Source organism: Leptopilina boulardi, unplaced genomic scaffold (assembly GCF_019393585.1).
Source record: "Leptopilina boulardi isolate dan_hultmark-lab unplaced genomic scaffold, ZJU_Lbou_2.1 LbouV2_371, whole genome shotgun sequence".
Lineage (NCBI taxonomy): Eukaryota > Metazoa > Arthropoda > Insecta > Hymenoptera > Figitidae > Leptopilina > Leptopilina boulardi.
The window spans coordinates 3,550,535-3,577,230 of record NW_026137942.1 but is presented as its reverse complement, the minus strand read 5'-3'; the positions used below and the strand labels follow the sequence as shown (position 1 = coordinate 3,577,230).

General features: G+C 36.3%; 3 protein-coding genes across 3 annotated transcripts; 1 reads left to right on the top strand and 2 right to left on the bottom strand.

Moving 5' to 3' along the window:
• Positions 1–2,424: 2,424 nt before the first annotated feature.
• On the bottom strand, positions 2,425–10,572 carry LOC127287580 (uncharacterized). Its single transcript, XM_051314587.1, has 2 exons — positions 9,882–10,572; positions 2,425–3,267 (listed from the first exon to the last, which is right to left on the bottom strand). The coding sequence occupies exons 1-2, from the start codon at positions 9,885–9,887 to the stop codon at positions 2,584–2,586; spliced, it is 690 nt and encodes a 229-aa protein (XP_051170544.1). The 5' UTR covers positions 9,888–10,572; the 3' UTR covers positions 2,425–2,583.
• A 9,008-nt stretch (positions 10,573–19,580) lies between these two features.
• Positions 19,581–20,273, top strand: LOC127287584 (prickle planar cell polarity protein 3-like). The gene is made up of 3 exons (XM_051314590.1): positions 19,581–19,640; positions 19,761–19,877; positions 19,934–20,273. Exons 1-3 carry the CDS (start codon positions 19,593–19,595, stop codon positions 20,195–20,197), a joined length of 429 nt encoding a protein of 142 aa, XP_051170547.1. The 5' UTR covers positions 19,581–19,592; the 3' UTR covers positions 20,198–20,273.
• Positions 20,274–23,142: 2,869 nt separating this feature from the next.
• Positions 23,143–24,021, bottom strand: LOC127287618 (uncharacterized). Its single transcript, XM_051314644.1, has one exon. The coding sequence runs from the start codon at positions 24,019–24,021 to the stop codon at positions 23,143–23,145; it is 879 nt and encodes a 292-aa protein (XP_051170601.1).
• Between the last annotated feature and the right edge of the window lie 2,675 nt (positions 24,022–26,696).

The following is a 26,696-nucleotide window of genomic DNA, read 5'->3' as shown; positions in this document are numbered from 1 at the left end:
CACTATTATTCAGTGAGTTGGGTGAGAATCCATATTAATCAGAACAATTGGTTAGGAATAATTTAAATAAAAGATCAAACAAATATTTAATTAATTGTATATAAATATATATTGTGTAATAGCCCAAATAATACAATATTATAGTATTCTGTATTCTAATACAATTTACGTGTGAATGTATGTATGTGTAATAATGTTGTGTGTGTATTGTGTCAAGAGTCTCTGAACTCTTACGTATATTTACCTTTTGGAATTCCTCGTGTCTCAATTCAAACGTTATTTCAATTCTCCAATTTATTACAATTATTTAATATTCTCTTTATCTCAATCAATTAATGATAAACAAAACTCAATAGAAAACATGAACTCAATTATTATTTATTTTTAATCTTAATCTCAAAACTAAGTGATCTCAAAAGAAACTCATTTATATACTCTTTAAATCAAACTCAAAAAATCAGATTCTCTTTATTCAACTACTTCAATTATCAATTCTTTGTAAAACTCAATATTCTTAAATCAAATCACAATTCAATATTAAATACTCTTCTTGTCAAAAAATCTCAAATCAAAAATAAATACTTTAAATAAATCTCAACTCAAAAATCAAAACTCAGATAAAACTCAATAAAACTCCAAATGGAAACAATCTCGAACTAGAGGTTTGTTTCAAAAAGTCTCTCAACTCAGAGACTCAAAACTCCAACTCAAAACTCTCACAAACTCCAAGCTCCACTCTGAGCTCACTCTTTACTGACTGACACTCCTTGTGTCTACTCGTTTTATTGAGCTGATTTTTGGTGGGAAAAAGTATGTTTTATTTGGTAACTTATTGTTGCCAATGTTCTTTATTGCAACCTTGCAATATTGGGGTAGTATTCCAGTTCTTTCTGTACTGACATACTTTGGATGCAGCAATCTTTATTGCGCCATCCTTTGTTTCTTGAGTTAATTTAGTTCACTTAGTTTCTCAATTTTATCATGAATTTTAAATAGATCTTCTTTATAATTTAGGTTATTAATTGAAAGTTAATATTTAATATATAATTTATAACCTGTCGCCACGAGGTTTTGATAAATTAAATAAACAATCGAAGTATAAAATAAAATTTAACAATACTAGTCGACTCGGGAAAAGTCAATGTGGCGAAAGATTATAAGGCGCGATTAAGTGAGAGCGCGCCTGGTATTATTAATGATAATTATTATTATATTATAAAATCAAATAATTATAATTAAACCATATTTATAACTGAGAATTTTCAGAGGAAAACATCGAGTGGGAACGAGTGGTAACTCAAATGAAATAAGCCATTTAACAAACACAAAATAACATTTATTTAGAGAATTCAAAATAAGAGCGAATGAACGAGGACCATCTTGGGTCCGAGAGCAAAAGTTAGGTTAACAATTAAAATTTTAATTTTAGATTTTAAATCATTTAAAAGTTAAATGTTCTGACTTACTGCCATAATTCCAATCTCAGCAACAATTCGCTTTTAGCGTACGACTGATAAATTTTGTATTTTTATAATTTATTATTTTTAATAGTCTGAAAGACGTCCTGCCTCTTCGACAGTAAAAACGTGAAGGACGAGCGCCATGAGGCCGCTCGTCAGGTTCAGTTAGATTGAAGCATGGAAGCAACCGCATCGGTAATCAAGGGCGCGCGAACGCCTTCGAGTAACGAAGTCGGGTTGCGAACAGGCAGGCGCAGTTTACAATATCGGTTTCTCTGAGACAGTGGCTAATTTTGGATCGAATGAAATGGCGGCAGGATGAACCATGGAGCAGTGTAATAAGTAATAATCAGAGAAATGGTGAGAGAATAATCTCCCTTATTTGGCGGTCCGCGTGGATGGTCGCCTGGTCTGCATTCTGGTCGCCTCGTCCGCAAGCCACTACTCTGACCCTTCTCGCTCCTTCTGAGGGCCTTTTATATAAACCGCATATTGCGCGTCTTGGATGCGACAATCTAAAAGTTTTAATAGCGGCAGTAAAATTCTTATTTTTTATTATTGGAGTATGCTCTCGGATCCTTGATTAATCTCAATTATTATTTGGTGTTTATTTCTTATTAATTATTTAAGTTTTACCCCTTTAGTTTATTAATAAAAGGGGGCTTCACTTTTACCCGCCGGTCGAGGACAGGAACGTCTATTTACCACGTTACAACACCCCCCCCCAGACCGGAGTATAGGGTGAAATCAGAACACTCAACGGAGAATTAAAATTTTATTATATTTTTTTTTTTTTTTTTTTTTTTTTTTTTTTTTTTTTAAGAGAGAAATGAAATAAAGATTTCTCTCGGATCCAAGAGCATTTCCTTAAAAAAAAATTAATAGAAGGAAAATAAATTTCTTTTTTTTTTTTTTTTTTTTTTTTTCTTATTGCTAGTAGAAATAAAGCAAAATTTTTGTTAGAAGTTTATTCAAGTATCATAGTACAAAGAAAAGAGAAGAAAAGAAGGATAAAATGTAGTAATTAAGGTAATACTGAAAATTAACTTTAATAGGCCATCTGGCAACACAAAAGAAGAAGAAAATTGTAACTTAATTGAGAGTGGGGGATAAAATAAGGAGATTAACGAAGACAGAAAATGGAAAGGAGAAGAATAAGGGGGAACCAAAGGTCCAAATTTTCTTCTTCGTGAAGTTTCTCCCACTCTGTGATGTCGTGGGACACAGCCCAGCGACGCCTGAGCGCTTCTGCCGCAGATGCGAGTTCCCATTTTTGAAGCTCGCGGAGGTATTTCTGGTGGTGCCAGTGTTCAGTGTCGCGAACTCGCCAGTGTGCGAGCAGTTCTTCCTCGGCGCGTACAGCTGCCCGTCGTCGTGCATCTTGGACTTTACGTCCGGCGCGACATCCTCTTGGACGGTGGCGTCGATGTTTTAGAGGGTCTAGTTCGGCTATGACCTTGCTTGGAGGAATGGCGACTTGTGGGCTTTCCTCGTCATCGGGCTCGTGAGGGTGGTCGTTAGCGTGTTGTTGCGGCTCTTTCTCGCTGTCAGTGTCGCTTGGAGGGTCTTCACTCCGAGGTGGTGACACAGGTCTACGCAGGGCGTTAGCCTCAGGGTCGTCGCGTATACGTTGGTAGTTTGCTACCGAGGGAAAGCGGTGCCGCTGGCCTCGGTAGTCGTATACTCTGTCTGCGGGGATGATGCCGTAGAAGATTTCGGGAAATGGCCCGAAGATCATGTGAGGGTACATCACCCTTAGTACCCCGTTGAACGGCAGTACTTCTGGTTGTAGTTGGTCGTTCGATTCCTAAAAGAGAGGAATTCGAATGTAGGGTTGACCAAATACAATAACAAAATTTGAAGGAAAAAAAAATTTTTGTTCCATTAATTGTGAAGTTTAGTGTCACAATTTTAAATAACTGGAACTTGAAAAGTAATAAAATATATTTAAACAGACGGGATGAGTAAGGAGACATTGAAGGGAAAAATTTTGGCTCCTCACTTGTCTATTTAAAAGAAAATAATAAAAAAAAATTGGAGGATTCCAGTAATGGAATATTAAATAATGTAAAAAAAAATTTTGTGCAACGTAGATGAAGTCAGTCAGCTGGGTTATCCAGGGAAACTGGCTTTAAATCTTTACTGTGGAAAGAGAGGGGTTGAATTTTTCCCGTGCAATCCGTCAATTCAAATACGTTGTCTGAGATCTTCCTCGAGATAACAAAGATCTCAGGGTTGTAGGGAGGATTCAGAGAGGCAGTGATACCTTTCTGGGCCGAAGATAAGGTACGGTCCTTTTGGAGAACTCGGTCTCCGACATCGAATGTATGCTGCCTACGGCGCAAATTATAATTATGTGCCTGTTGTGTGTGAGATTTGTCAATGTGGAGTTTGACAAGGTCTCGGACGGCCTCGATTTTGCGCATGCGCTCGTGCCACTCAGCAACATTTCCTGTACACGGAGGAGGTTTAGGTTCTCTCCTGAGTTCCTCGAATATCGTGCCTGTTGGCAAGGGGTTTCGTCCCATGTTAAGGAAAGCCGGTGTTGTTTTTAGTGATGAGTGTTGGGCTGTATTAAACGCAAACCTAAATTCGGGCAAGTACTGCTCCCAATGTTGTCGCGTCTTATCAATAAAGGCGCGAATCATGCCTTTGATGACCCTATTGACCCTCTCTACGGGGTTTGATTGGGGGTGGTACTTTGGTGTCCGAGTCACGCGAATGTTATAGGCCTTGCATAGCGTGTCGATTGTTTTATTATTAAATTCCGTTCCGTTGTCCGTAAGTAGGAAGGAAGGAGCTCCCCAGCGGTTTATCACGTTTTGGCGAAGGCATTCGGCGATGGTTTTTCCGGTGGCTTTGGCGAGGGGGAAAATTTCGATCATTCGGGTAAAGAGGTCCTGAATTATTAGGATGTATTGAAATCTTCCCGAACGAACGTAAGGTCCCATGACATCTGCACCGATCATGAACCAGGGCTCTTCCGCGACGCGGTGTCCCATTTTACCTATTGGTTTTCTCTGCTCAACCTTCGTGATTGAGCAGATCTCACAGGATTTGACATACTTTACGACGTCCCTGTAGTAACCAGGCCAGTAGTAGCGAAGCGCAACCCTTTGGTAGGTACGTTCGGTACCTTGGTGACCAGCTTGAGGTTCGTCATGAGCCTCGCTGAGAGCTTTCGCGCGTAATTCCCGGGGAAGGACTAACTTCCAGACATCGAGGTCGGGAACGGTAAAGTCAATGATTGTGTTGACGACATGGTGGAAGAGAAGATTGTCTTCTATTTTCCAATTAGGAAAAGCGTGAGGGTGGCGTTGCACGTCGGCTTTCCGTTTAAGGTACCATTCGTCTGCTGTCTCTAGTAGCGCGGAAATTGGTTCCTCGTCTTGGTCTAAGCGCGAGAGGAAATCGGGTACTACGTTGAGCGAGCCTTTTCGGTACTGTATGTCGTATTTATATTTGGAGAGCTTTAAGGACCAGTTGGCCAACCTACTCGTCGGATCCTTAAGCGATTTCAACCACTTCAAGCTGTGGTGATCAGTCACAACTGTAAAGTGATCCGCCTCCAAATATGCCCTGAATTTCTCAATGGCCCACACGACTGCCAAGCATTCCCTTTCAGTTGCAGAATAATTCCTTTCTGCTTTACTCAAGGTGCAGCTGGCGTACGAAATTACGCGCTCGATTCCGTCTTGCTCTTGCGTTAGCACGGCGCCTAGGCCGGTTCCGCTCGCGTCAGTTTGGAGAACGAAGGGTTGTGTGAAGTCGGGGCATGCTACAACGGGGGCTGAAGTTAGAGCTTCCTTTATGGCAGCGAGAGCCTCGGCTTGCGCCTTGTCCCATTTCCAAGACTGGTTTGACCGCAAAAGAGAGGTCAGAGGTTCGGCGACTGTAGAGAGGTTTGGTATAAAGCGCCTATACCAGGAGGCAAAGCCTAGAAACCTGCGAAGTTGTTTAATGTTCTGAGGGGGCGGGTAATCGAGTACAGGGGCCAACTTGTCAGGGTCAATTTTGACTCCTTCGTTGTTCACTACGAAACCTAAGTACTTGATTTCGCTCCTAAAGAATTTACACTTCTTGGGGTTAATTGTAAGGCCTGCTTCTTTTAAGCGCCGGAGGACATCTTTCACCCACTTGACGTGATCTTCGAACGTTTCAGTGGCTATCACAATATCGTCCAGATAGGCAAACACATAAGGTTCCATCTCTGGGCCGATTATTTTGTCAATAAGGCGCTGAAACGTTGCGGGAGAGCCAGTAAGACCGAAGGGCATGGTCTTATATTGAAAGTGCCCTCTGCCGGGTACTGAGAAGGCAGTCAGTTCTCGACTCTGAAGTTCCAACGGAATTTGATGGAAAGCAGAATCGAGATCTATCGAGGAGATGTGATTGGCTCTTTGAAGGGTATCAAGTATATTAGCCATCGAGGGCAATGGGTATGCGTCCTTTTTAGAGACTTTATTAACGTCCCTATAGTCGATACAGAGCCTATAAGAGCCGTCGGATTTTCGCGCCATTACAATTCGTGAGTTCCATCCGCTCTTGGAGGGCTCTATTATATCGAGTGAAATGAGCTTATCAATTAGCTTGTTCATTTCGGCCATGATAGCAGGGGACCGTCTAAAAAATTTTGCCCTAATTGGAGGGTGGTCGCCTACATCAATTTTGTGTTCGATTAAATGGGTTCGGCCTAATTTGTCTGGAACAGGCGCATGTAGTTCCAAGAACCGTTCCACTAAATCGATTTGTTCTGTAGTTAGTTCCCGTAGGGCTGAGCAACCTACGCCTTTAGAGTCGCTCGAAGAATTGGCTAACTCTATTGTTGGGGCGAAGTTCTCAACGTCAGAAATTAATCTGACACAGTTTTTACTACCGTCAAGAATTAATTTGAAAGTGCGGATGGCATCCATACCTAAAATGCACTCGTAACTAAAATTTTTCATTACTAAGAACGGAATATTTTTAGTTACGTTACCGATTTCGCACGGTAGGTCGACTTGGCCTAAGGTGGTTTGTGAACCGCCGTTGGGAAAAACTAAGGCTTTAACATTGGAGGAATTTAAGGATAAATTTAATTGTTCGGCGAGACGAATGCCCTCTTCATTAAGAATAGATCGCGACGAACCTGTGTCGACTAAAGCGTTAAGTTCTTTGTCGGCTATCTCAATTTTTATAAAGAGACGCTCGTTGAGTTTGTCGTTCGATAGCGCTGAACATCCTAATACCAAAGTCTGTTCGGGATCGAGATCCGGATGCAATGGTGGCACTCTTCCCCCCCCAGATTCCGACAACAAAGAAGAATTTGTTAATGTTGATTGAGAAGAGGGTAGGTCTGCGGGTTTAGAGGGGAGTCCAGTGACGACCTTGTTCACTGAGCTCCTGTTGCGTTTCCCTGTTTCTTTTTTGACTTGCATAAAGGAGTGGGGCAATCGGGTGTTTTTACCCCTAAACGACCACATTTGAAACAAAAGAGTATTTTCTCTTTAGTGCAAGAGAGAGCAAGATGACCGTGGGGGCCTGGAATGCCATGAGATAGGCAATTTCTACATTGTAGGCTGTCACTGTCTGGGGGCGGCGTGGAGGCAGATTCAATGGCTGAAATATTAGTTTCAGGTTTTGGGGCTGCTGGAGGACGCGCCTTTTTGTCTTTGCTTTTAGCTTGCTTTTGTTGCTTAGGTTTTGGTTGCTGTTGAGGAGCTATTGCTGCGCAGTTAGGGTGGCAGGGAACAGAGGGTTGTTGCGCGGTTTGTTCGGCAGTTGTTGCTGCTACTTTAGCGCTTGGGCCCTTGTTGGTTGTAAGCTCGCATGCATATTCGGGCAGAAATGAGTCAACCGGTGTGGGTGGGAGTTTATGGTCTTTAAGCATAGACCATTCTGTTTCCCACTCTTGACCTATTTGTGCAAGTTGATCTAAGGAGAAAATATCGTTACGTTTCATAACACGTCTGAATTCTGGTCTAAGTCCGCGGTGAGCGTTATCGATGAGCTCTTCGGTAAGGACTGGTCTACTCAATCTATTGTGTAGGCCTTGTAGGCATGTGAGGTAATCCTTGATTCTTTCTTTCGCGCCCTGTGTTCGCGTCCTTATTTGGTCACGAATGTGGTAATCGAAATTTACAACTCCAAATCTCGAGCGGAAGGCCGCTTTAAATTCGTCCCATGAGTCCCATAAGCGTCCTTGGTCTCTACAGTTTCTATACCAGATAAGCGCGACGTTTGTCAATAAAAGTGGTAGTGCACCAATAATATCGAGGTCCGTGAGGGGGGAAAATATTCGGCATTCACTGATGCGGGTTAAGAAATTTTCCGCGCTCACATTGCTGGAGCCGTCGAATTGAATGTGCCATTGTTGGACAATTCTTCCTACGTCATATTTATTAACTGTATTTTGTCTTATGCCCGAGTAAAGAAATGGGTTTTGTTGTTGTGGAGCGCTGTGTGGTTGCTGAGGGATTTGGGGGGCTTGAGGGTTTGCTTGCGCGTTGGACGTTGAATTAAAGCGATTTACGAAATTTGGTGTATGGTCATAAGAGTGTAAAAAATCGTTTGTGGGGTTGAGAAGGTAATTATCAGGCCTAAAGTGCGACGTACTCGGTTCGTTAGGTGGATTGAAGGTGTTCGAAGGATGCTCAATGTCTGAACCAGTAGGAAACGTGTTTATGCGCGACGGTGGCGACGTTGTTGCATGCGTTGCATTATGTTGGTGCATGGTATGCGCGGCCGTTGTTGTGGTGGTCACCGTGGTTGTTGTTGTAGTCGTGGAACTAGTCGTCGTGGGGGTATAAGAATTTTCTCTATGATGAATTAAATCTTGAGATATCGATGGTAAATTGTTTGGCCCTTTAATGATTTCACTTAGAGAGCGATCGTCTCTCACATGTTCTGGGGAGTAAATATCGGTAATGTCCCAGGGGATGTTGATTTCTCCTTCGCGCCTGTGAAGGAAGCGAATTAAGCGATCACGGAGAATCGGAAGAGAGTCGGCCGGGTTCACGTAAAATTCTAATGCGAGGCGCCTGAGATCGGTCTCATTGAGGGTGAAGAGCCAAGTTAGTCTTTCTTTTAAAGTCGACATTTCGGATAAAATTTTCATCAATTTAATATTAAATAATATAAAAGAAATTCTTTTTTTTTTTTTTTTTTTTTTTTTTCTTCAATAACTATATATAGAAAATTTAAAATTTATTTTTCAATATTTAGTAATTATTGAACGGTAGTGTCAATCAATAATATTAAAAATTTTTAATTGATCGAAATACCAATCAGTTTCAATTGATATTGACAAAATAATAGTCAATTTGTAATTGATTGTAAATAATATCAATCAAGAACTTTAAGACATTGAAACGATTAATTAAAGTGATTTTATTCACTTTGGCTCGATTATTTATAATAATTTTTAATCGAATGCTTCACGTAAAGTCGATTTGACAGGCGTGCTGTATAAAGAGTATAGCTATAGTACAGAGTGTGAACTAGTGTGTGTAGTGCGCGAGAGTGTTCCGTTGCATGTGAATAATTGCTGTCATTTGTAACCGGTCGCGCAGATGGTTCGCACTGGCGTGAGAGAGAAAGGTAGCTCTCTGTCTGTTGCGTTACGCGTCGCGAGTGGAGAGGGTTGGCGAGGCAAGATGGCGGCAACTGCTGAGAGTCCGTCGCGCTGGTACTTCGCTGAGGTGTGAGAGAGAAAGGTAGTTCTCTGTCTGTTGCACTGTGCGGCGCGCGCGAGAGAGTGTATGTATGAGCAAGGCACTGTACGCGATTGAGTGTGTATGTGTCTCGCGTCTTCTATTCTCACGGCACTATTTCATTGTATTAGTGAATGGGAAACACTGTTTTCACTTGGAGTAAATGTACAAAATGAATGAAATTTTTAGTTTGAAGGAAAGGAATTTTCCAGGAGAACGTTTTATTGAAATAAATGTATAGTATAAAAGAGTAGAAATAAATGTTACTTCATGTTTATTTCCCTGAGTTACCACTTATTTGTTGGGCGCCATTTATAACCTGTCGCCACGAGGTTTTGATAAATTAAATAAACAATCGAAGTATAAAATAAAATTTAACAATACTAGTCGACTCGGGAAAAGTCAATGTGGCGAAAGATTATAAGGCGCGATTAAGTGAGAGCGCGCCTGGTATTATTAATGATAATTATTATTATATTATAAAATCAAATAATTATAATTAAACCATATTTATAACTGAGAATTTTCAGAGGAAAACATCGAGTGGGAACGAGTGGTAACTCAAATGAAATAAGCCATTTAACAAACACAAAATAACATTTATTTAGAGAATTCAAAATAAGAGCGAATGAACGAGGACCATCTTGGGTCCGAGAGCAAAAGTTAGGTTAACAATTAAAATTTTAATTTTAGATTTTAAATCATTTAAAAGTTAAATGTTCTGACTTACTGCCATAATTCCAATCTCAGCAACAATTCGCTTTTAGCGTACGACTGATAAATTTTGTATTTTTATAATTTATTATTTTTAATAGTCTGAAAGACGTCCTGCCTCTTCGACAGTAAAAACGTGAAGGACGAGCGCCATGAGGCCGCTCGTCAGGTTCAGTTAGATTGAAGCATGGAAGCAACCGCATCGGTAATCAAGGGCGCGCGAACGCCTTCGAGTAACGAAGTCGGGTTGCGAACAGGCAGGCGCAGTTTACAATATCGGTTTCTCTGAGACAGTGGCTAATTTTGGATCGAATGAAATGGCGGCAGGATGAACCATGGAGCAGTGTAATAAGTAATAATCAGAGAAATGGTGAGAGAATAATCTCCCTTATTTGGCGGTCCGCGTGGATGGTCGCCTGGTCTGCATTCTGGTCGCCTCGTCCGCAAGCCACTACTCTGACCCTTCTCGCTCCTTCTGAGGGCCTTTTATATAAACCGCATATTGCGCGTCTTGGATGCGACAATCTAAAAGTTTTAATAGCGGCAGTAAAATTCTTATTTTTTATTATTGGAGTATGCTCTCGGATCCTTGATTAATCTCAATTATTATTTGGTGTTTATTTCTTATTAATTATTTAAGTTTTACCCCTTTAGTTTATTAATAAAAGGGGGCTTCACTTTTACCCGCCGGTCGAGGACAGGAACGTCTATTTACCACGTTACAAATTATTTGGACATCTCTCAGAGATTCCAAAGGCATTTCTTGTAATGTTTATAAAGTGTTATTTGCTTGAGTTGCATATTTGTGTCCCTCTTTTTTAAAGTATTGTATTAATGAATTATTAATAATGTTAATAATTTATTAATAAGAAGTTACGAAATTCATACGTAAAATTGGGATAGCAACAAAAGTGTTACCATATTTCAAATCTTTTACAGTACATTTTATGTCATAGCGTCTGTTATGTGAAGGGCCTACTACATTTTCTAATTGGAAGACAGGCTTTTCTAAATTATATTCGGCAGTTAATTCTTTGAGTATTCCTTTTGGGTGACGGATGTCGTCAATATTTCCTTTTGGAAATATATTTATATTTATTAGTTCTCCTTGAAGAGGTGGCGTTCGAAGTATTATTTCAGCCATCTATAATACATAAAATAATGTCATTATTTTTATTCAAATGCTAATTTTAATTTATCTATATGTTTTTGGAACCTTTGACCGTCATTTGTGATTAAAATAGCGGTATTTTTATCTAGAATATCCACTATTTCGTAAGGTCCATGATAATAGGGATCGAATTTATTTCTCTTTACCTCTCTTAAAACATAAGCTTTGTCACCTATTTTTCCGAAAAAGGGTTTTGATTTTTTATCATAATTTTCTTTGGATTTAATTTTGGATTTTATAAGATTTTTGGCCGTCAGATTTTTTATTTCTGTTAGTCTTGTTATTAATTCAATTAAATATGATCCATAGGTTTCTAATTTTTCTTTTGGTGGAAAGGAACTAGGGGTCCTAGCAGTTTTTCCAAATACTAGTTCAAAAGGTGTGAAATTTGTTGCTTCATGAACTGATGTATTATAAGCGAACATTGCAAACGGTAATAATTTATCCCAATCATCGTAATTTTCTGAATATTGTTTTAAAAAATCTACAAGAACTATGTGACTTCTTTCTAAACTTCCGTTTGTTTGTGGTCTGTATCCGGATGTTGTTACTTGTTGTACCTTAAAAATTTTTGATAACTTTCTCATGAGTTTGCTTATAAAACTTGTTCCTTTGTCAGTTAGAATAGTTTTTGGGGCTCCATATTTTGAATATAATTCAGTTGCTACTGCGTGTGCTATTGTGTTGGTTGAAATATCGGGGATTGCTACTGCTATGCAATATTTCGATAAGTGATCTTGCATTGTTAGAATGTAGGAATTGCCATCTGGGGTTGTGGGTAGTTTTCCGACGGTGTCTAGTGAAACTTTGTCGAAAGCATCAAGGGGGGTGTCAGTAATTAACATTGGTTCTTTAGTTTTTGCTCTAACTAATTTTTGTTCTTGACAAGTGGGACATTTTCTGATAAATTCGGTCACTTGGTCCTTGATTCCTGTCCAAAAAAATTTTTCGCGTATTCTACGATAAGTTTTTGTTACTCCTTTGTGTCCTCCTATCTTACTAGTTTGGTATTCTTTTATAATGTTCTCTTGAATATCTTCTTTCGGGATAGTAACTTGTCCGTAGCATAAAGTAATTTTTATATTGTTATTTCGAAAGACAAAGTTTAGTATCTGTAAAAGTTCATTTCTGAGTAATTCGTTTGTTAAGTCGCCTTTTCTAGAAATTCTTATTTCTTTTATGTTATCTCGTTGAAGTGTAATTTTTAAATTTTGTAAAATATTTTGTACATCTTCTTTAAGAAGCTGATCAAAATATTTATGTTTTACAATTAATGTGTAAATGTTATAACGTCCTTTTGGAGTAATTAAAATTTGTCCTTTTTTTGGGTTTTTGAGTCTTATTTCTTGAGGGTCGATTGCTCCAATATCGATAAGGAGTCGACTAATAGGTGTTGTAAATTCGCAATCGGAGGACATGAAATAAACATAATTATTTTCATAATAGGTTAAATTTTCTCTACATCCGATTATATTAGAAAATTCTTTGTCATTTGTTATAAGAGATATTTCAGGTGGGATGCTTGTGATGGAAGTTTGAATTTTTGATTTTTGTTGTATTTCTTTGTTTTGTGGAGTATTTTCTTTTTCGTCTTCCCTTTGTTTTTCGATTTCTTCAGATTCTTCAGATGATGATTCTTCACGTATTGGTGAATAGGGTGTAGATATTGCAAGTGGCCTGTCAAAATTTAATGGTGTTACTGCTCTTTTAGATTGGTTTTCAAAAGTAACATTTTTTTATTGGTATTTTCTTCAATTTTTTCGGTTGTGTTTGGTTTTTCTGGCGAGTTATTTAATTTTTCTATTATTTTATTCTGAGCATTAGTTAATTTTTCAGCTATTTTTTTGGAAAATTCTACATAGTTGCCAGGTATATGTGTATTGGCAGCTTCATGAATCATAGGATCATCTTCACCGACAAAAAGATTATGCCAATCTCTTGGTGGTAATTCTTTTTTTTAAACCAATTTTCGTGTTCTGCCAATGATTTATTAAATTGTGCTATTGAATTTTCTAAATCTTCTGCAATTTCTTCTTTAGTTTTTGCGTGAAGATTTTCTTCTTCCGATGAACTATCCTCACTTTCGCTTAATGGTGGGCTGATAGTTTGTACTATTTCCTTTTCTGAGATGATATTTTCATGGGGTATTTCAATTTTACTGATTGGTATTTCTGGAGATGCATTTCGTGGTGCATGTGGATCATATAAAGGTGGTGTTGATATAGCAAGGCTTGGTAAAACACTTGTACTTTTCTTTTTTATAGGAGGAATTATTTCTTCAATATCTGATTCTGAACTGGATAAATAGTCTTTCATTATTTTTGATTGTTCTCTTTGTCGTCTTTTTGTTACTCGCTGAGCGATGGAGCTTGTTTCTAATTTTTGTGTTGATGTTGAAGGTCTAGTTAGTGTTTTTGGTTGGGAAATTTTTGAAGGTTTGGTTGATGGTGGAAGAGTTCTTTTTGGTCGTGTTGAAGATGTTGTTTTTTCTGTACTAGTGGACGGTAAATTTGTTCTTCTGCCTCGTGCAGATGCAGGTGGTGGAATCTTTGATTTGTTCGATTGTCTGGTTTCTATAAGAATTCTAGCTGTTTTTTTGTTATTATTTTCTATAGGTTGTTCTATTGGGTTTCTAGAAAGCGCATCTGCATTATGATTTAGTACAGCACCTACGGCGTAGTGGGATGCATCTGTGGTTATAGTAAAGACTTTACTAAAATCAGGATATTGTAATATAGGACTAGTACATAAGGCTGATCTTAATTCTTTAAAACTTTCTGCTTGTTCTTGTCCCCAAATAAATTTAATATCTTTCTTTAGTAAATTCGTTAAAGGTTTTGCTTTGGATGAAAAATCTTTTATGAATCTTCTGTAATATCCGGCTAAACCAAGAAATTGTTTTACATTTTTAGAATTTTTTGGGGTTGGAAAATGCTCTACTGCTTCAATCTTTTTCGGGTTACGTTTGACTCCTTCGCTGGTAATTATGTGACCTAAATAAGCTACTTCTTTAAATAAAAATTCGCATTTCTCAGGTGTTAGATTTGCTTCTTTAAGTCTTTTTAATAATCTTCTTACCTTTTTACCATGTTCTTCTAAATTTTCTGCATAGATTACTATGTCGTCTAAATAGACAAATAATTCTACTCCTTGTAAGCCAACCAGTACTTGATCCATGAGTCTTTGAAAGGTAGATGGTGAATTTTTTAGCCCCATAGGCATTCGTATATATTCATAGTGTCCGTGTACAGTTGAAAATGCGGTTTTCTGTCGGTCATTAGGATCTAACTCTATTTGATGAAAACCACTAGCTAAATCAAAAACTGAAAAATATTGAGCCCGGCCCAATGAATCGATCACGCTTGTGATATTCGGAAGGGGGTAAAAGTCCCCCACGGTCTTTTCATTTAGGGCCCTAAAGTCTATAACAATCCTCCATTTCTTTTTTCCAGTCCCATCAATTTTTTTTGGGATTATGAGCAATGGTGAGTTGTAAGGTGACGAGGAAGGACCTATGGCACCTTCGGAAAGCATTCGTTCTATGACTTTATCTATTTCTTTTTTTTGGGCAGGTGAAAATCTATATGATCTTGTGTGAATGGGTATTTCATCTATTGTAATGATTTTATGTTTTACACGATTCGTTGGAGTTAAGTGTTCACCTGGAAGATGAAAGCTTTCAGGGAATTCTTGTACTAATTGTTTGACATGTTCTTCTAAATTTAAATGTTCTAGTCTTAAATTGTTAATGATTGCAGTAACTCTGTCAGTTGGAGTTTCACATTCGTCAGTTGAAAATTCATCGTCAGATTCTTCACCCGGAAATTTATAATATTTGAATGGAATTAGTTCTTGGGATGGAATTTTTATTTCTATATCCTCAAGTGTTGTATTTATTGCTAGTATATGGCAAAGTCCATTTTTGTTTGTTACTACTCCTTCACCTATTATTAATCCATCAGTTGTTTTAATTAAAGGTAGATATCCTTCTTTTATTTCTTTATTAGTTACTTCTTTTGGGATAACTTGTCTAGTTTAGGGTTGGAAAAATCGATTTCAATCGAAATTCGATTATCGGACATCAGAAATCGGATTTTTACAATCGATTGTCAATTGCGATAATCGACAGATAATCGATTATTTGTGGTCGATTATCGATTTTAGGTTTCTTTCCTTCGTTTCACAGCTTCTACACACACAGATATATTTTCACGAAAACTTTTTGTCCGGTGCGACGCTTACATTACATAGTTTTACGCGAACGCATAGTTCGTATGTAAGAGTAAGTATGTAATTTGTAAAATAAAATAGATCGGACAAAAAATTTGAGAAAACTTGCGTTCTGGTGTGATCTTTTGAGTTGAGGTTAGCTGCCGTTGCGATAGAGTGCTTGTAGATGTAGTTTACCACGCTAACCTAAAAAACTATGATAATGAAAGTTACAAATTTTATTTTTTTTGTCAAGCAGTATTTTGCTGTATTTACTATGTTTTAGTTTAACAATGCCACCGAGTAATTTAAAATTAGATGATTTCAGTATGTAGGTACATAAGTACATAACTATACACGAAGATATTCTCCTTTCATTGATTTTTAGTTGAAAAGTGATTCGATCATTAAATTAAAAATTTCATGATCTCAGTATTATTACTAGTCTTTTGTATTTAAAAGTATATATTTTAATATATATTTAATATATATCATTGAAATTGAAAATTTTAAAAAGTCTAAAATAAAATAAATACTTTCATAAAAAAGTGTCTACTTATTTTCTAACTTTTAAAAAAAATCGAAAAATCGAATTTTTCTATCGGATAATCGATTTTGATAATATAAAAGAAAAGATCGCTTCGAATAATCGAAAATCGATTTTTTTCAGACTTTCCAACCCTAGTCTAGTTCTGGCTTTAATAATTAGATCTTTATTTTGATTTTCTTTACTGTTTACTAAAATTTCTCTAGCTTGAGTTGATTCATTATCTATGAACAAAATAGGTTTTATTGGATTAGATACTGTAACAATAGTGTTGTGCCAAAATGAGATTGCCGCTTTTTCTTCTCTAAGATAGTCTCTGCCTAGTATTCCGTCGGATTGTATGGGGAAATCAGAAGGTACGACTTGAAATGTTACTAACTTTTTATCTAATAATATTTTTGTTGTTCCTAATGTTGAAATTTTTGTAGGGGTTATTCCTGTTATTTGAATACCTTCGTCTTGTACAACTATTAATGTAGGATGTAAAACACGTAATTTAATCAAACTAACATCTGCTCCTGTATCTATTAACAATAGAGCAGTAGAATCTGTGAAACTAGGAGATTTTAGAGTGATTACTGGGGATTCTTTATTTGTTCTTGTTTGCAAGATAGTTCTTGTTTTCGAAGCATCATTACATTGGCTTGACGCTCTTGTTTTTCGGAGCTCGTCGTCGCGTCTGTTCGTCGAGCTTGGGTAAAGTTTAAATTCTTTTCATTTGATGGTGCTGGGGATTGAGCACGTGGTGGTGTTCTAGTGCCTACGTATGGGTTTGTTTTAAGTCCTTCTGATCTTTGAGGAGGTGAGTAATATGGATAAGGGTTGTTGTATGGTATATATGGATGTGAATTAATTTCAGGAGGTGAAAAATAAGGATATGGTGGATAATAGTTAGATCCTGATGGTAGGGAATTATATGGATGTTTTAAAATTCCTTGTGAAACTGGAGATTGGGATCGATATTTTGATTTATCTTCTGTGGGGTTGAAGCATACATGGGGGCTGGGACTTCTATTTCGAGGTTCGTATTCTGTATTTCGCATTCGATAATCACTCGGCTGGTGATATCTTGATAAATGATAAGTATTATTGTAGTTATGTAACTGATGTTGATGTCGAGATTCGTATTACAGAGCTGCTTTAAACGCGTCATCGATTTTTTTAAGATCCCGAGCTTCTATCATACTAGAAATAGCATCTGGAAGTCCTCTTATGAAAGCTTCTAGGGCGCAATCATTTAAGGGTTCTGTCATATTTTCTATTTTGTCTGCGTCATAATTTTCTTCTAGGGCAGCCCTTGCTCCGGATAATAAAAGGGTTAATCTGTCATAGAATTCACTGCGACCCATACGAATAGTGGATATTTCATGCAAATACCAAGAATAAGATTTTTTAGGGGCAAATCTTTGTTACAAGTGTTTTATAAGTTCATCAATAGTTCAAAATTTTAAACCATGGGTGCTGTCTCTAGCAGCACCTTTTAATTTCGATAAAACTGATTTAATATATTGATCTTCACAATTTACGGGAATGCTAGATTCTCCATTAATAATATCTTGAATAAAATCTCTTACAGGAATATTTTTTCCATCGTAAAAAGGAATGTGCATAATACCCTGTTGTAAGGCAAAACATTCTGCCATAGATGTTACCATAGCATCATTTAAACTTCGGTTAATAGTACCTGCTAAATTTTCCTCACTGTTAGCCATATCTGAATTTTTAGGTCCAATTTTCATTAAAATTTATTGATAATATTTAGATTGAAAGGTAATCCTAAAATGCCAACTATATCCGTTAATCCTTGATGTTTAATAACATGAAATTCGAAAATTGTATAATTAATTGGAATATTAGTTAAGCCTATTGTTTCAATAGTATTGTCTCTGAGTGAACAAGATTTTGAATAATCTATTCCGAAAAATGGTATTAAATCCTTTTCCTTATTTAAATTTATTGGGAGTGAGGGGTCAATAATGAATAAACCTTCAAAAGATTTAATAAATTTAGATTTGAGAGTAATTTTTGGGTATAATTCGTTGTATTTTTCAAGAAAATAAAAATAAGAACACATAAAAGTAGTATAACAAGGGGGCTTCTACCCCAGGTTCTGATCTCGGCTAAGTACCTGCAGTCGGTAACTGCTCGGTCGGTAATGCAGATTTCTACTTTATCAGCAGTCGGTAAGGTAGGAATCTGACAAAAATTTCAACTCGACCGATAAGGTAGGAAACTGTTTTACCGACCGAACATTGAAGTTAGTTTACCGACCACCTAATAGATGGCGCTCACTTCAGAGTGTGTTGCCGACTTTAATTAACCTGTTTTATTGAACATTGAAGTTAGTTTACCGACCACCCAATAGATGGCGCTCACCTCAGAGTGTGTTGCCGACTTTAATTAACCTGTTTTATTAAACATTGAAGTTAGTTTACCGACCACCCAATAGATGGCGCTCACTTCAGTCTGTGGTTTTAAACTTTTTTACTGAATTAGTTTACCAACCACCCAATAGATGGCGCTCATTTCAGAGTGTGTTGCCGACTTTAATTAACCTGTTTTATTGAACATTGAAGTTAGTTTACCGACCACCCAATAGATGGCGCTCACTCCAGTCGGTGGTTTTTAACATTTTTTACTGAATTAGTTTACCGACCACCCAATAGATGGCGCTCACTTCAGTCTGTGGTTTTAAACTTTTTTACTGAATTAGTTTACCGACCACCCAATAGATGGCGCTCACTTCAGAGTGTGTTGCCGACTTTAATTAACCTGTTTTATTGAACATTGAAGTTAGTTTACCGACCACCCAATAGATGGCGCTCACTCCAGTCGGTGGTTTTTAACATTTTTTACTGAATTAGTTTACCGACCACCCAATAGATGGCGCTCACTTCAGTCTGTGGTTTTAAACTTTTTTACTGAATTAGTTTACCAACCACCCAATAGATGGCGCTCATTTCAGAGTGTGTTGCCGACTTTAATTAACCTGTTTTATTGAACATTGAAGTTAGTTTACCGACCACCCAATAGATGGCGCTCACCTCAGAGTGTGTTGCCGACTTTAATTAACCTGTTTTATTGAACATTGAAGTTAGTTTACCGACCACCCAATAGATGGCGCTCACTTCAGTCTGTGGTTTTAAACTTTTTTACTGAATTAGTTTACCCGCCACCCAATAGATGGCGCTCACTTCAGTCGGTTGTTTTTAACATTTTTTACTGAATTAGTTTACCGACCACCTAATAGATGGCGCTCACCTCAGAGTGTGTTGCCGACTTTAATTAACCTGTTTTATTGAACATTGAAGTTAGTTTACCGACCACCCAATAGATGGCGCTCACTTCAGTCTGTGGTTTTAAACTTTTTTACTGAATTAGTTTACCGACCACCCAATAGATGGCGCTCACTTTTATTATCAACTTTTTTTAAAAAAATATTTTTTAATTAAAACTGTTTTACCGACCGACTTAGTTTACCCGATAGGTGGCGCTTACCTTTCTTATCGACTTTGTATTTTTAGATATTATTTTAAATTTATTTCCACGCAACAGTGCTGCGCTCTTTACCTCATGGTAAAATTCTCGCTCGGTCGATAGTTGGTAACTGGTCGACCGAGCGTGCGAGCTAGTTGCGTACGGTGCCACGCTAGTGGAGCCGCGCGAGTAGTATCCCCCACCCGGCATCGGCGCGCCCCTCTCCGTGCCTGCGGTAGTGGTGGGGTACTGCCTATAAGAGTCGGACTGCTCTCGTGGATCGTCATAATCTGTTCTAGATGAGCCACGAGAGCAGTCCTAAAATGGAAAGGTGCTACTGCTGGCAGTGTATTGAGGAGCGATTGAGAAATGTAAGTACATAATAATTACTCATTAAATATAATATAATATAAAATATAATATAAAATATAATATAAAATATAATATAAAATATAATATAAAATATAATATAAAATATAATATATTTTTAGAGAGAATATGATCTTCTAGAAACTCCCCCCAATTCCCCCGCAGAAGGGGGTCTAGAAGTGGATGAAGGCTTCTATGAGCTGTCTGCGGGGGAAGATAATGAGGAGCCACCACCGGCAGTAAGTATAATTAATTTTCAAAATTTAAATTTGAAATTAACTCTTTTTCTTTTTAGTTCCAAACTCCACCACCAGGGGAAGGGGGAACTCCCATTCCAGAGTCTCCCAACTCCTGGGTGACTCAAATGGAGTTGCCGGTGGTGGTAATTCCAAGGCGCCGCCACCATCGCCACCGCCATCATCGCCGCCATCGTCGTAGCTTCCACTACCGGCACACTCATCGCCACCGCCATCACCTTCCCACCGGTGGGTATATTCTTACTACCAGGACGGTGGTGGTGAGGGTGACGGCGGTCGTGACTACGACGATGGCTTCATAGCTTTTTGGATTAAAAAAAAAAAAAAAAAAAAAAAAAAAAAAAAAAAAAAAAAAAAAAAAAAAAAATAAATAAATAAATAAATAAATAAATAAAAAAAATAAATAAAATAAATAAATAAAAAAATTTCCTCGACTCATCTCTTTGCGCATGCGCAGTAAGAGTTAGTCTCTATCTACACATGCGTGAAAAGTTCAGAGTATTAAATATATATGCTATTGTACCAATCACAATGGTTGAAACCCTATATAGACTATAATACTGCCATGCGAACAACTGCAAAAAAATGAATTTGAAAAGAATTTATTCAAATTAATGAATAACGCAATGTATGGTAAGACCATGGAAAATGTTCGCAAGCATGTAAACATTAAATTGGTTACACACTGGTTCGGCAGATATGGTGCCGAAGCCCTCATCTCTCGGCCCAATTTCCACAGTCGTGCAATATTCGATGAAGACCTTGTGGCCATCGAATTATGAAAGACTGAGGTCCTACTCAATAAACCGATTTATGTGGATTTAAGCGGGAGTCGTCAAAAAGTCTATTCATTTTGACGATTACGTTGAATGCTTGCGTGATTTTAAGATTCAGACTAGAACTCAATACAACATTAGGTCACGGTTACATAATATAGAAACTGTTAAACAAGTTAAAGTAGCATTAAGTCCATATGACGATAAAAGATACTTGCTTACCGAGAGTACCGATACTCTACCCTGGGGTCACTACAGGATCCCAGAAATCGAAGAATTGTAAATATTTTTGTAAAATAAAATGTAAGGATTTTCATGTTAAATAAATGTAAAAAAATATTATAAATTTTATGTATTTTTTTATTTATAAAAACCTTGTATATACATAACTCATAATTAAAATTGATTTAATTTAAATATTAATAAAAAATTGCTTTTTATAATTTTATTCTAATAATAAACATTGACAATGCCAAATTCAAATATTAATCTCAAAATTGAAACAAGCAGAAATCAATTTGAAACAATTATCACAAAGTGAATTTAATACTCTCTATAATGTAACTGTTTAATAAAATATAATTTAAACATTATTGTAGAACTCTAGTCCTCGAATAAGATCTTCGACAAAGTGCAACATACTTTCATAATATGCACGTAGTAATTTTACATAATTTAAGGTTAAATCATTGTTGATTCATTGTTGATTCATTGTTGATTCATTGTTGATTCATTGTTGATTCATTGTTGATTCATTGTTGATTCATTGTTGATTCATTGTTGATTCATTGTTGATTCATTGTTGATTCATTGTTGATTTAACCTTAAATTATGTAAAATTACAACGTGCATATCATGAAAGTATGTTGCACTCTGTGGAAGATTTTATTCCAGGACTAGAGTTCTACAATAATGTTTAAATTATATTTTATTAAACAGTTACATTATAGAGAGTATTAAATTCACTTTGTGATAATTGTTTCAAATTGATTTCTGCTTGTTTCAATTTTGAGATTAATATTTGAATTTGGCATTGTCAATGTTTATTATTAGAATAAATTTTGATTTAAATTATAAATTTGCTTTCTCTTCCCAAGTATTGTGAGAGTTATCAAAGCCAAGCCATTTGACGAGAACTTTATTTCCACGTGTCTTGAGAATTTTTTCAACCAGATAAATATCTGCATATTTTACTTTAAGAAGTTCCTCTGCATAGAATCCTCCACTAATGGGTTGATCTTGATAGTCTTTGAGTTTATAAGTTATAGGTTTAGTTGACAAGACTTGATCTATTGTGAATATTTCTGTTGTCCAATTGGGAGTGTAACCTTTTTCAAACACGCTTTTATACTTGCTAACTCGAACTTTGTCACCAATTTTAAACTTTGCTTTCTTTAAAGGTATTTTTCTTAGCTTCAAAAATCTTTCTTTCAAAATCTCAACATCTTCTGCAGTAACATCTTTCGGCTTCATTCCAATAGTCCGATGTTTAGTGTTATTATAATTGGAAATAAGATTAGGTAATATATCATACCATTTATAATTTCCACGTAGACTGAATTGCATCCACATTTTTCGTTTTAGAGTTCGATTAAATCGTTCAACAATAGATGCTTTCAAATTACTGAATGTTGAGTAGAAATTAATTTTATACTTTTTCATTAAAGCTTCAAACTGAGAATTATAGAATTCTTTACCTTTATCAGAATGTAGATTTTTTGGAATACGTCCTTCTATGAATATGGATTTCATAGCGTTAGTGACATCTTTTCCATTTTTACTTTTTACAGGAACAGCCCAAGCGTATTTGGAAAATATATCTATAACTGTTAGTAAATACTTAAAACCTTTATTTACTTTGGAATAAGGTAACATTTCTACTAAATCTGCTTGCCAAGTCTCATCAATATCACGCATGTCGACTCGGCGGCGATGATAATTCCTCCTTGCCTGACTATGAAGTTCAGTCACTACTGTTTTCTTTTTGTCGTTCATTTTCTAGAGTACTCAAACGAGCATCCAATTGACTGATAATTTCAGCGTTTCGATATGATAAATCAGTATTTACTTCTCTTTCCAAGACTTTTATTTTTTCGTTTATAGAGTCTTCGAGAATTTTTAATAATATATAGTTATTGTCAATTTCTTTTCGCAGTGAAGACGTTACTTGATATATTAGTCTTAACTCGTTTTCGACTAAACGTTGTGCAAGTTGTAAATTAACTACGTCAGTTTTTTCTTTTGCATCAGCAACATTGGAAATTTTTCTACCCTGTAAGTCGAAGTGACCTTCTGAGTTAATTTTAAAACCAATTCCAGGTGGACCTGGAGGTCCTCTTGCGACCCTTACAATTCCTCTTTCATTAAGAGGATGTCCGAACACGTCAATGCTCATCTTAAGACTGAGAGAAAGTTGATGGAACACCTCCTTATATACTTTTCTTGAGCCTGACTAAATGAAACAATAATTTTCAATATATAATTTGCGCTTCACGTAATTCTTCTATGATTGACATAATTTCATTATTGTGACTGGGATTCCCAGCTGCTTGAGATGCCATAAGCAATCGAAGACGGTCAACCAATTCGTTAGGATCATCCCAATAGATATAGTCTGGTTGAAAACTTTTTTTTGCAATCATAAAATGTGGTAGTGAAGTGCCAGTTTTCGATCGTCTTTTTGGTGTTTCATTATGAGGAAAAAGTTTTAAAATAATATTGCCATATTTAAAAGTTTTACTTGTACGTATAGGTTCAGAAGAACTATAATTTTTTCTGTGAGCATTGGAGATGATGAGAATTTGTTTATAATTATTCATATCATCATCGCTAATGTATGACATTTCAGGTTTATTTTTAAATAACAGTTCCAATAAACCGGAAGTAATATTAAAACGTTTATCACCAACATTTATTAAGTGATCTTTAAAACTTATTGGTGCATCACCAATCTTGAGAGAACCATTTTTAACCTTATATACTCCGTACAACGTATCTAAACATTGCTTTCTATTATGATCTAGCAAGTATATATATTTATTAACTACTTTATCATATTCAAAGCCTGGAATTACTGATGTTTCATCTTCATCAGCACTCAAAAAATTCATACTATCATCTAATTCATCTTTACTTTTAATTACCTCCTCCTTCTTTTCTATCTTATGATTTTCATGTTTAACATCAGAGAGGTTAACAATTTTCTCTAAGGGTTGAACTATAGGTTTAAAAGTTTCACTCAAAACATTTTCAACAGCTTCTTTTCCAATTTTTAACATGCGATGTTTCCGTCTAATGGCCTCACTAGCTTTGGCAATTTGGCGGAGATACTCTTTCTCCTTACGAAACATGTTGTTAGTTCAAAGATGTACACTAGACTAATACTCATGGAACCAATCACCTTCTATTTATAGTGTTATGAAGCAGTCAAAACCTTTCCTATATCTCCCCTCATTCAGATTGCAGTCTTTATCAATGACTACGAAGCCATATTTATCAGAGTTCCAACATGTTGAACAAAGCTCACGAAACTTGGTAAATGTCATGTCTGTATTAACATGATCATCATACACATGTTTTAAATTTGTTTCATCCTGACGAAAAAGAACTAATAAATTAACATTATCTCTTACTAAATGTTTGGGAATCCTCGCATATGTCTGACAGAGATAAAAGCAATCAACATTGACATGTCTACCCATGCAGAAGAAAGCTCTTATATTATCTTGCTTTTCACAAGCTACGTCATCAAATATAAAAATAGAATTTGGCCTTGCACCTTTTGGGGAAATTACATCTTCATGCTCGCTAAATGGTAAATATTTAATTCCCTTAACACTACCTATAACTTTTTCCAAAAATTTGTACTTTGGTTGGTGAAGAGATTTTGAGTAGAGATAAATATTATTAAATCTCAGACCATTTGGATGTAAAATTAGAGAAAGTAGTACATTTGTTTTACCACAATTTGATGGTCCACAAAAAATTGCACGAATACTACCAGACAACAAACTACCATGACGCTTCACTTGCTTCTTATCGTACTGTTCTACAATCGCATCTAGATTCACGACTGGAAGCTTGTGATGTTGTTGCTTGAATCGCATTCTGAAATAGACTGCCGCAAAAGGTATAAATACAGCCCTTATATAGCTTACGAGTCATTCTACTTTTAACTTTCATAGAGTGAGGTATGATTATACATCACCGCTCCCGAGGTAAAGGTTTAGTTAACAGTCTTATAAATAAGTTACCATTTGAATTACACATACCTGGTTATCAATACTGTGGTCCAGGTACTAAATTGATAAAGCGTTTAGCACGAGGTGATACAGGTATAAATCCATTAGACGAAGCTTGCAAAGAGCACGATATTGCATATTCAGAGAATCGTAATAACGTTCAAGCAAGAAACGCTGCTGATAGGATTTTAGCTGATAAGGCGTGGCAACGAGTTTTAGCTAACGATTCCAGTGTAGGTGAAAAAGCTGCTGCTTTAGCTATATCTGGTACAATGAAGGTCAAATCAAAATTAGGTATGGGAATGAGAAGAAAAAAGACATCTAAAAATAAGAAGAAGAAGCAGAAACAAACAGTATTAAGAAAAATTGTTGATGCTGCTAGACATTCCATTATTCCGGGAAATGATACTCAATCTACAATCAAAGCTGCAGTTGAAAATGCTCGAAAAGCTATTAGAAGAGCAGGTGGTAGAAGTAAAATTTTAACACCTCGCATTCTACCAGTACCTTCAAAAGTTGGTGGTCTCTTACCATTAATTCCAATTTTTGCTGGACTCAGTGCTCTTGGAGCTCTTGCTGGTGGAACAGCAAGTATAGTGAAAGCAGTAAACAACACGAATGCAGCAAAAGAGCAGTTGAAAGAAGCTCATCGTCACAATAGAGTAATGGAAGATGTTTCTTTAGGTAAAGGTCTTTTCTTGAAACCCTATCGACAGGGATTGGGACTTTATTTGAAACCTTACTCTAAAGGATTAGGTATGAGGCAAAAAAAAAGATGTTTAAAAAAAAAGTTCTCATAAAACTTCCTCAACGAGCATTAACTAACTATGATTTGCTCAAATACGCTAAAGAGTTAAAAATTCCTCATTTTCGGGGAGTATTCATGCGAAATGAGTTGCCAATAGGAGGACCTCGGAAAAATGAATCTACCATTATTAATCTCGATAATAAGGATGGTCCTGGAACACATTGGGTTGCTTATAAAAAGCTTCAAGATAAAGCATTGTATTTTGACAGCTTTGGTAACCTTCAACCACCTTTTGAGCTTATCAGTTATTTAGGCTATAATACCTTGATACAATATAATCATGACAGTTGTCAAAGTTATGATACTTTTCATTGTGGACACTTATGTCTTAAATTTCTAAGCGATCAACTCAAATTCTCTAACAAATATAACCTATATAAATACATGTAATCATATGTGAGCAATCAGTCTATAAAAAGTCATCATCATGGATGAATCATTTACTCTAACTATTTCAGGTAAATCATCTATACTTGAAGCAGAATATTTTCCACCAATAGAATTATTACCAAATAAAAATTATGCTCTTGGTCTTGTTCAACTTCTAACTTTTAATTCAATTCCTAATGTTGATGTAGGAAAAAATAAATTTTATCTTGGTAATGATGTGATTACTATACCTACTGGCAGCTATGAAATTGAAGATATTGAAAAATATATTCAAAATTCCATTCAACAAGGATCGCAAGTTATAAGCATTAAACCAAATAATAATACCTTGCGTTGTGAAATTATGACTAGACGTGAAATTGATTTTACACATAAAGATTCAATTGGTGAATTATTGGGATTCACTGCACGCATTCTTGAAGATAATGCAATACATACGTCAGATTTCACAGTAGCTATTCTTAATGTAAATGCTATTAGAATTGAATGTAGTATTACAACTGGTGCATATATTAACAATAAAAAAGTACATACAATTCATGAATTTTTTCCAATTGTTCCAGCTGGATATAAGATCGTGGAAGTG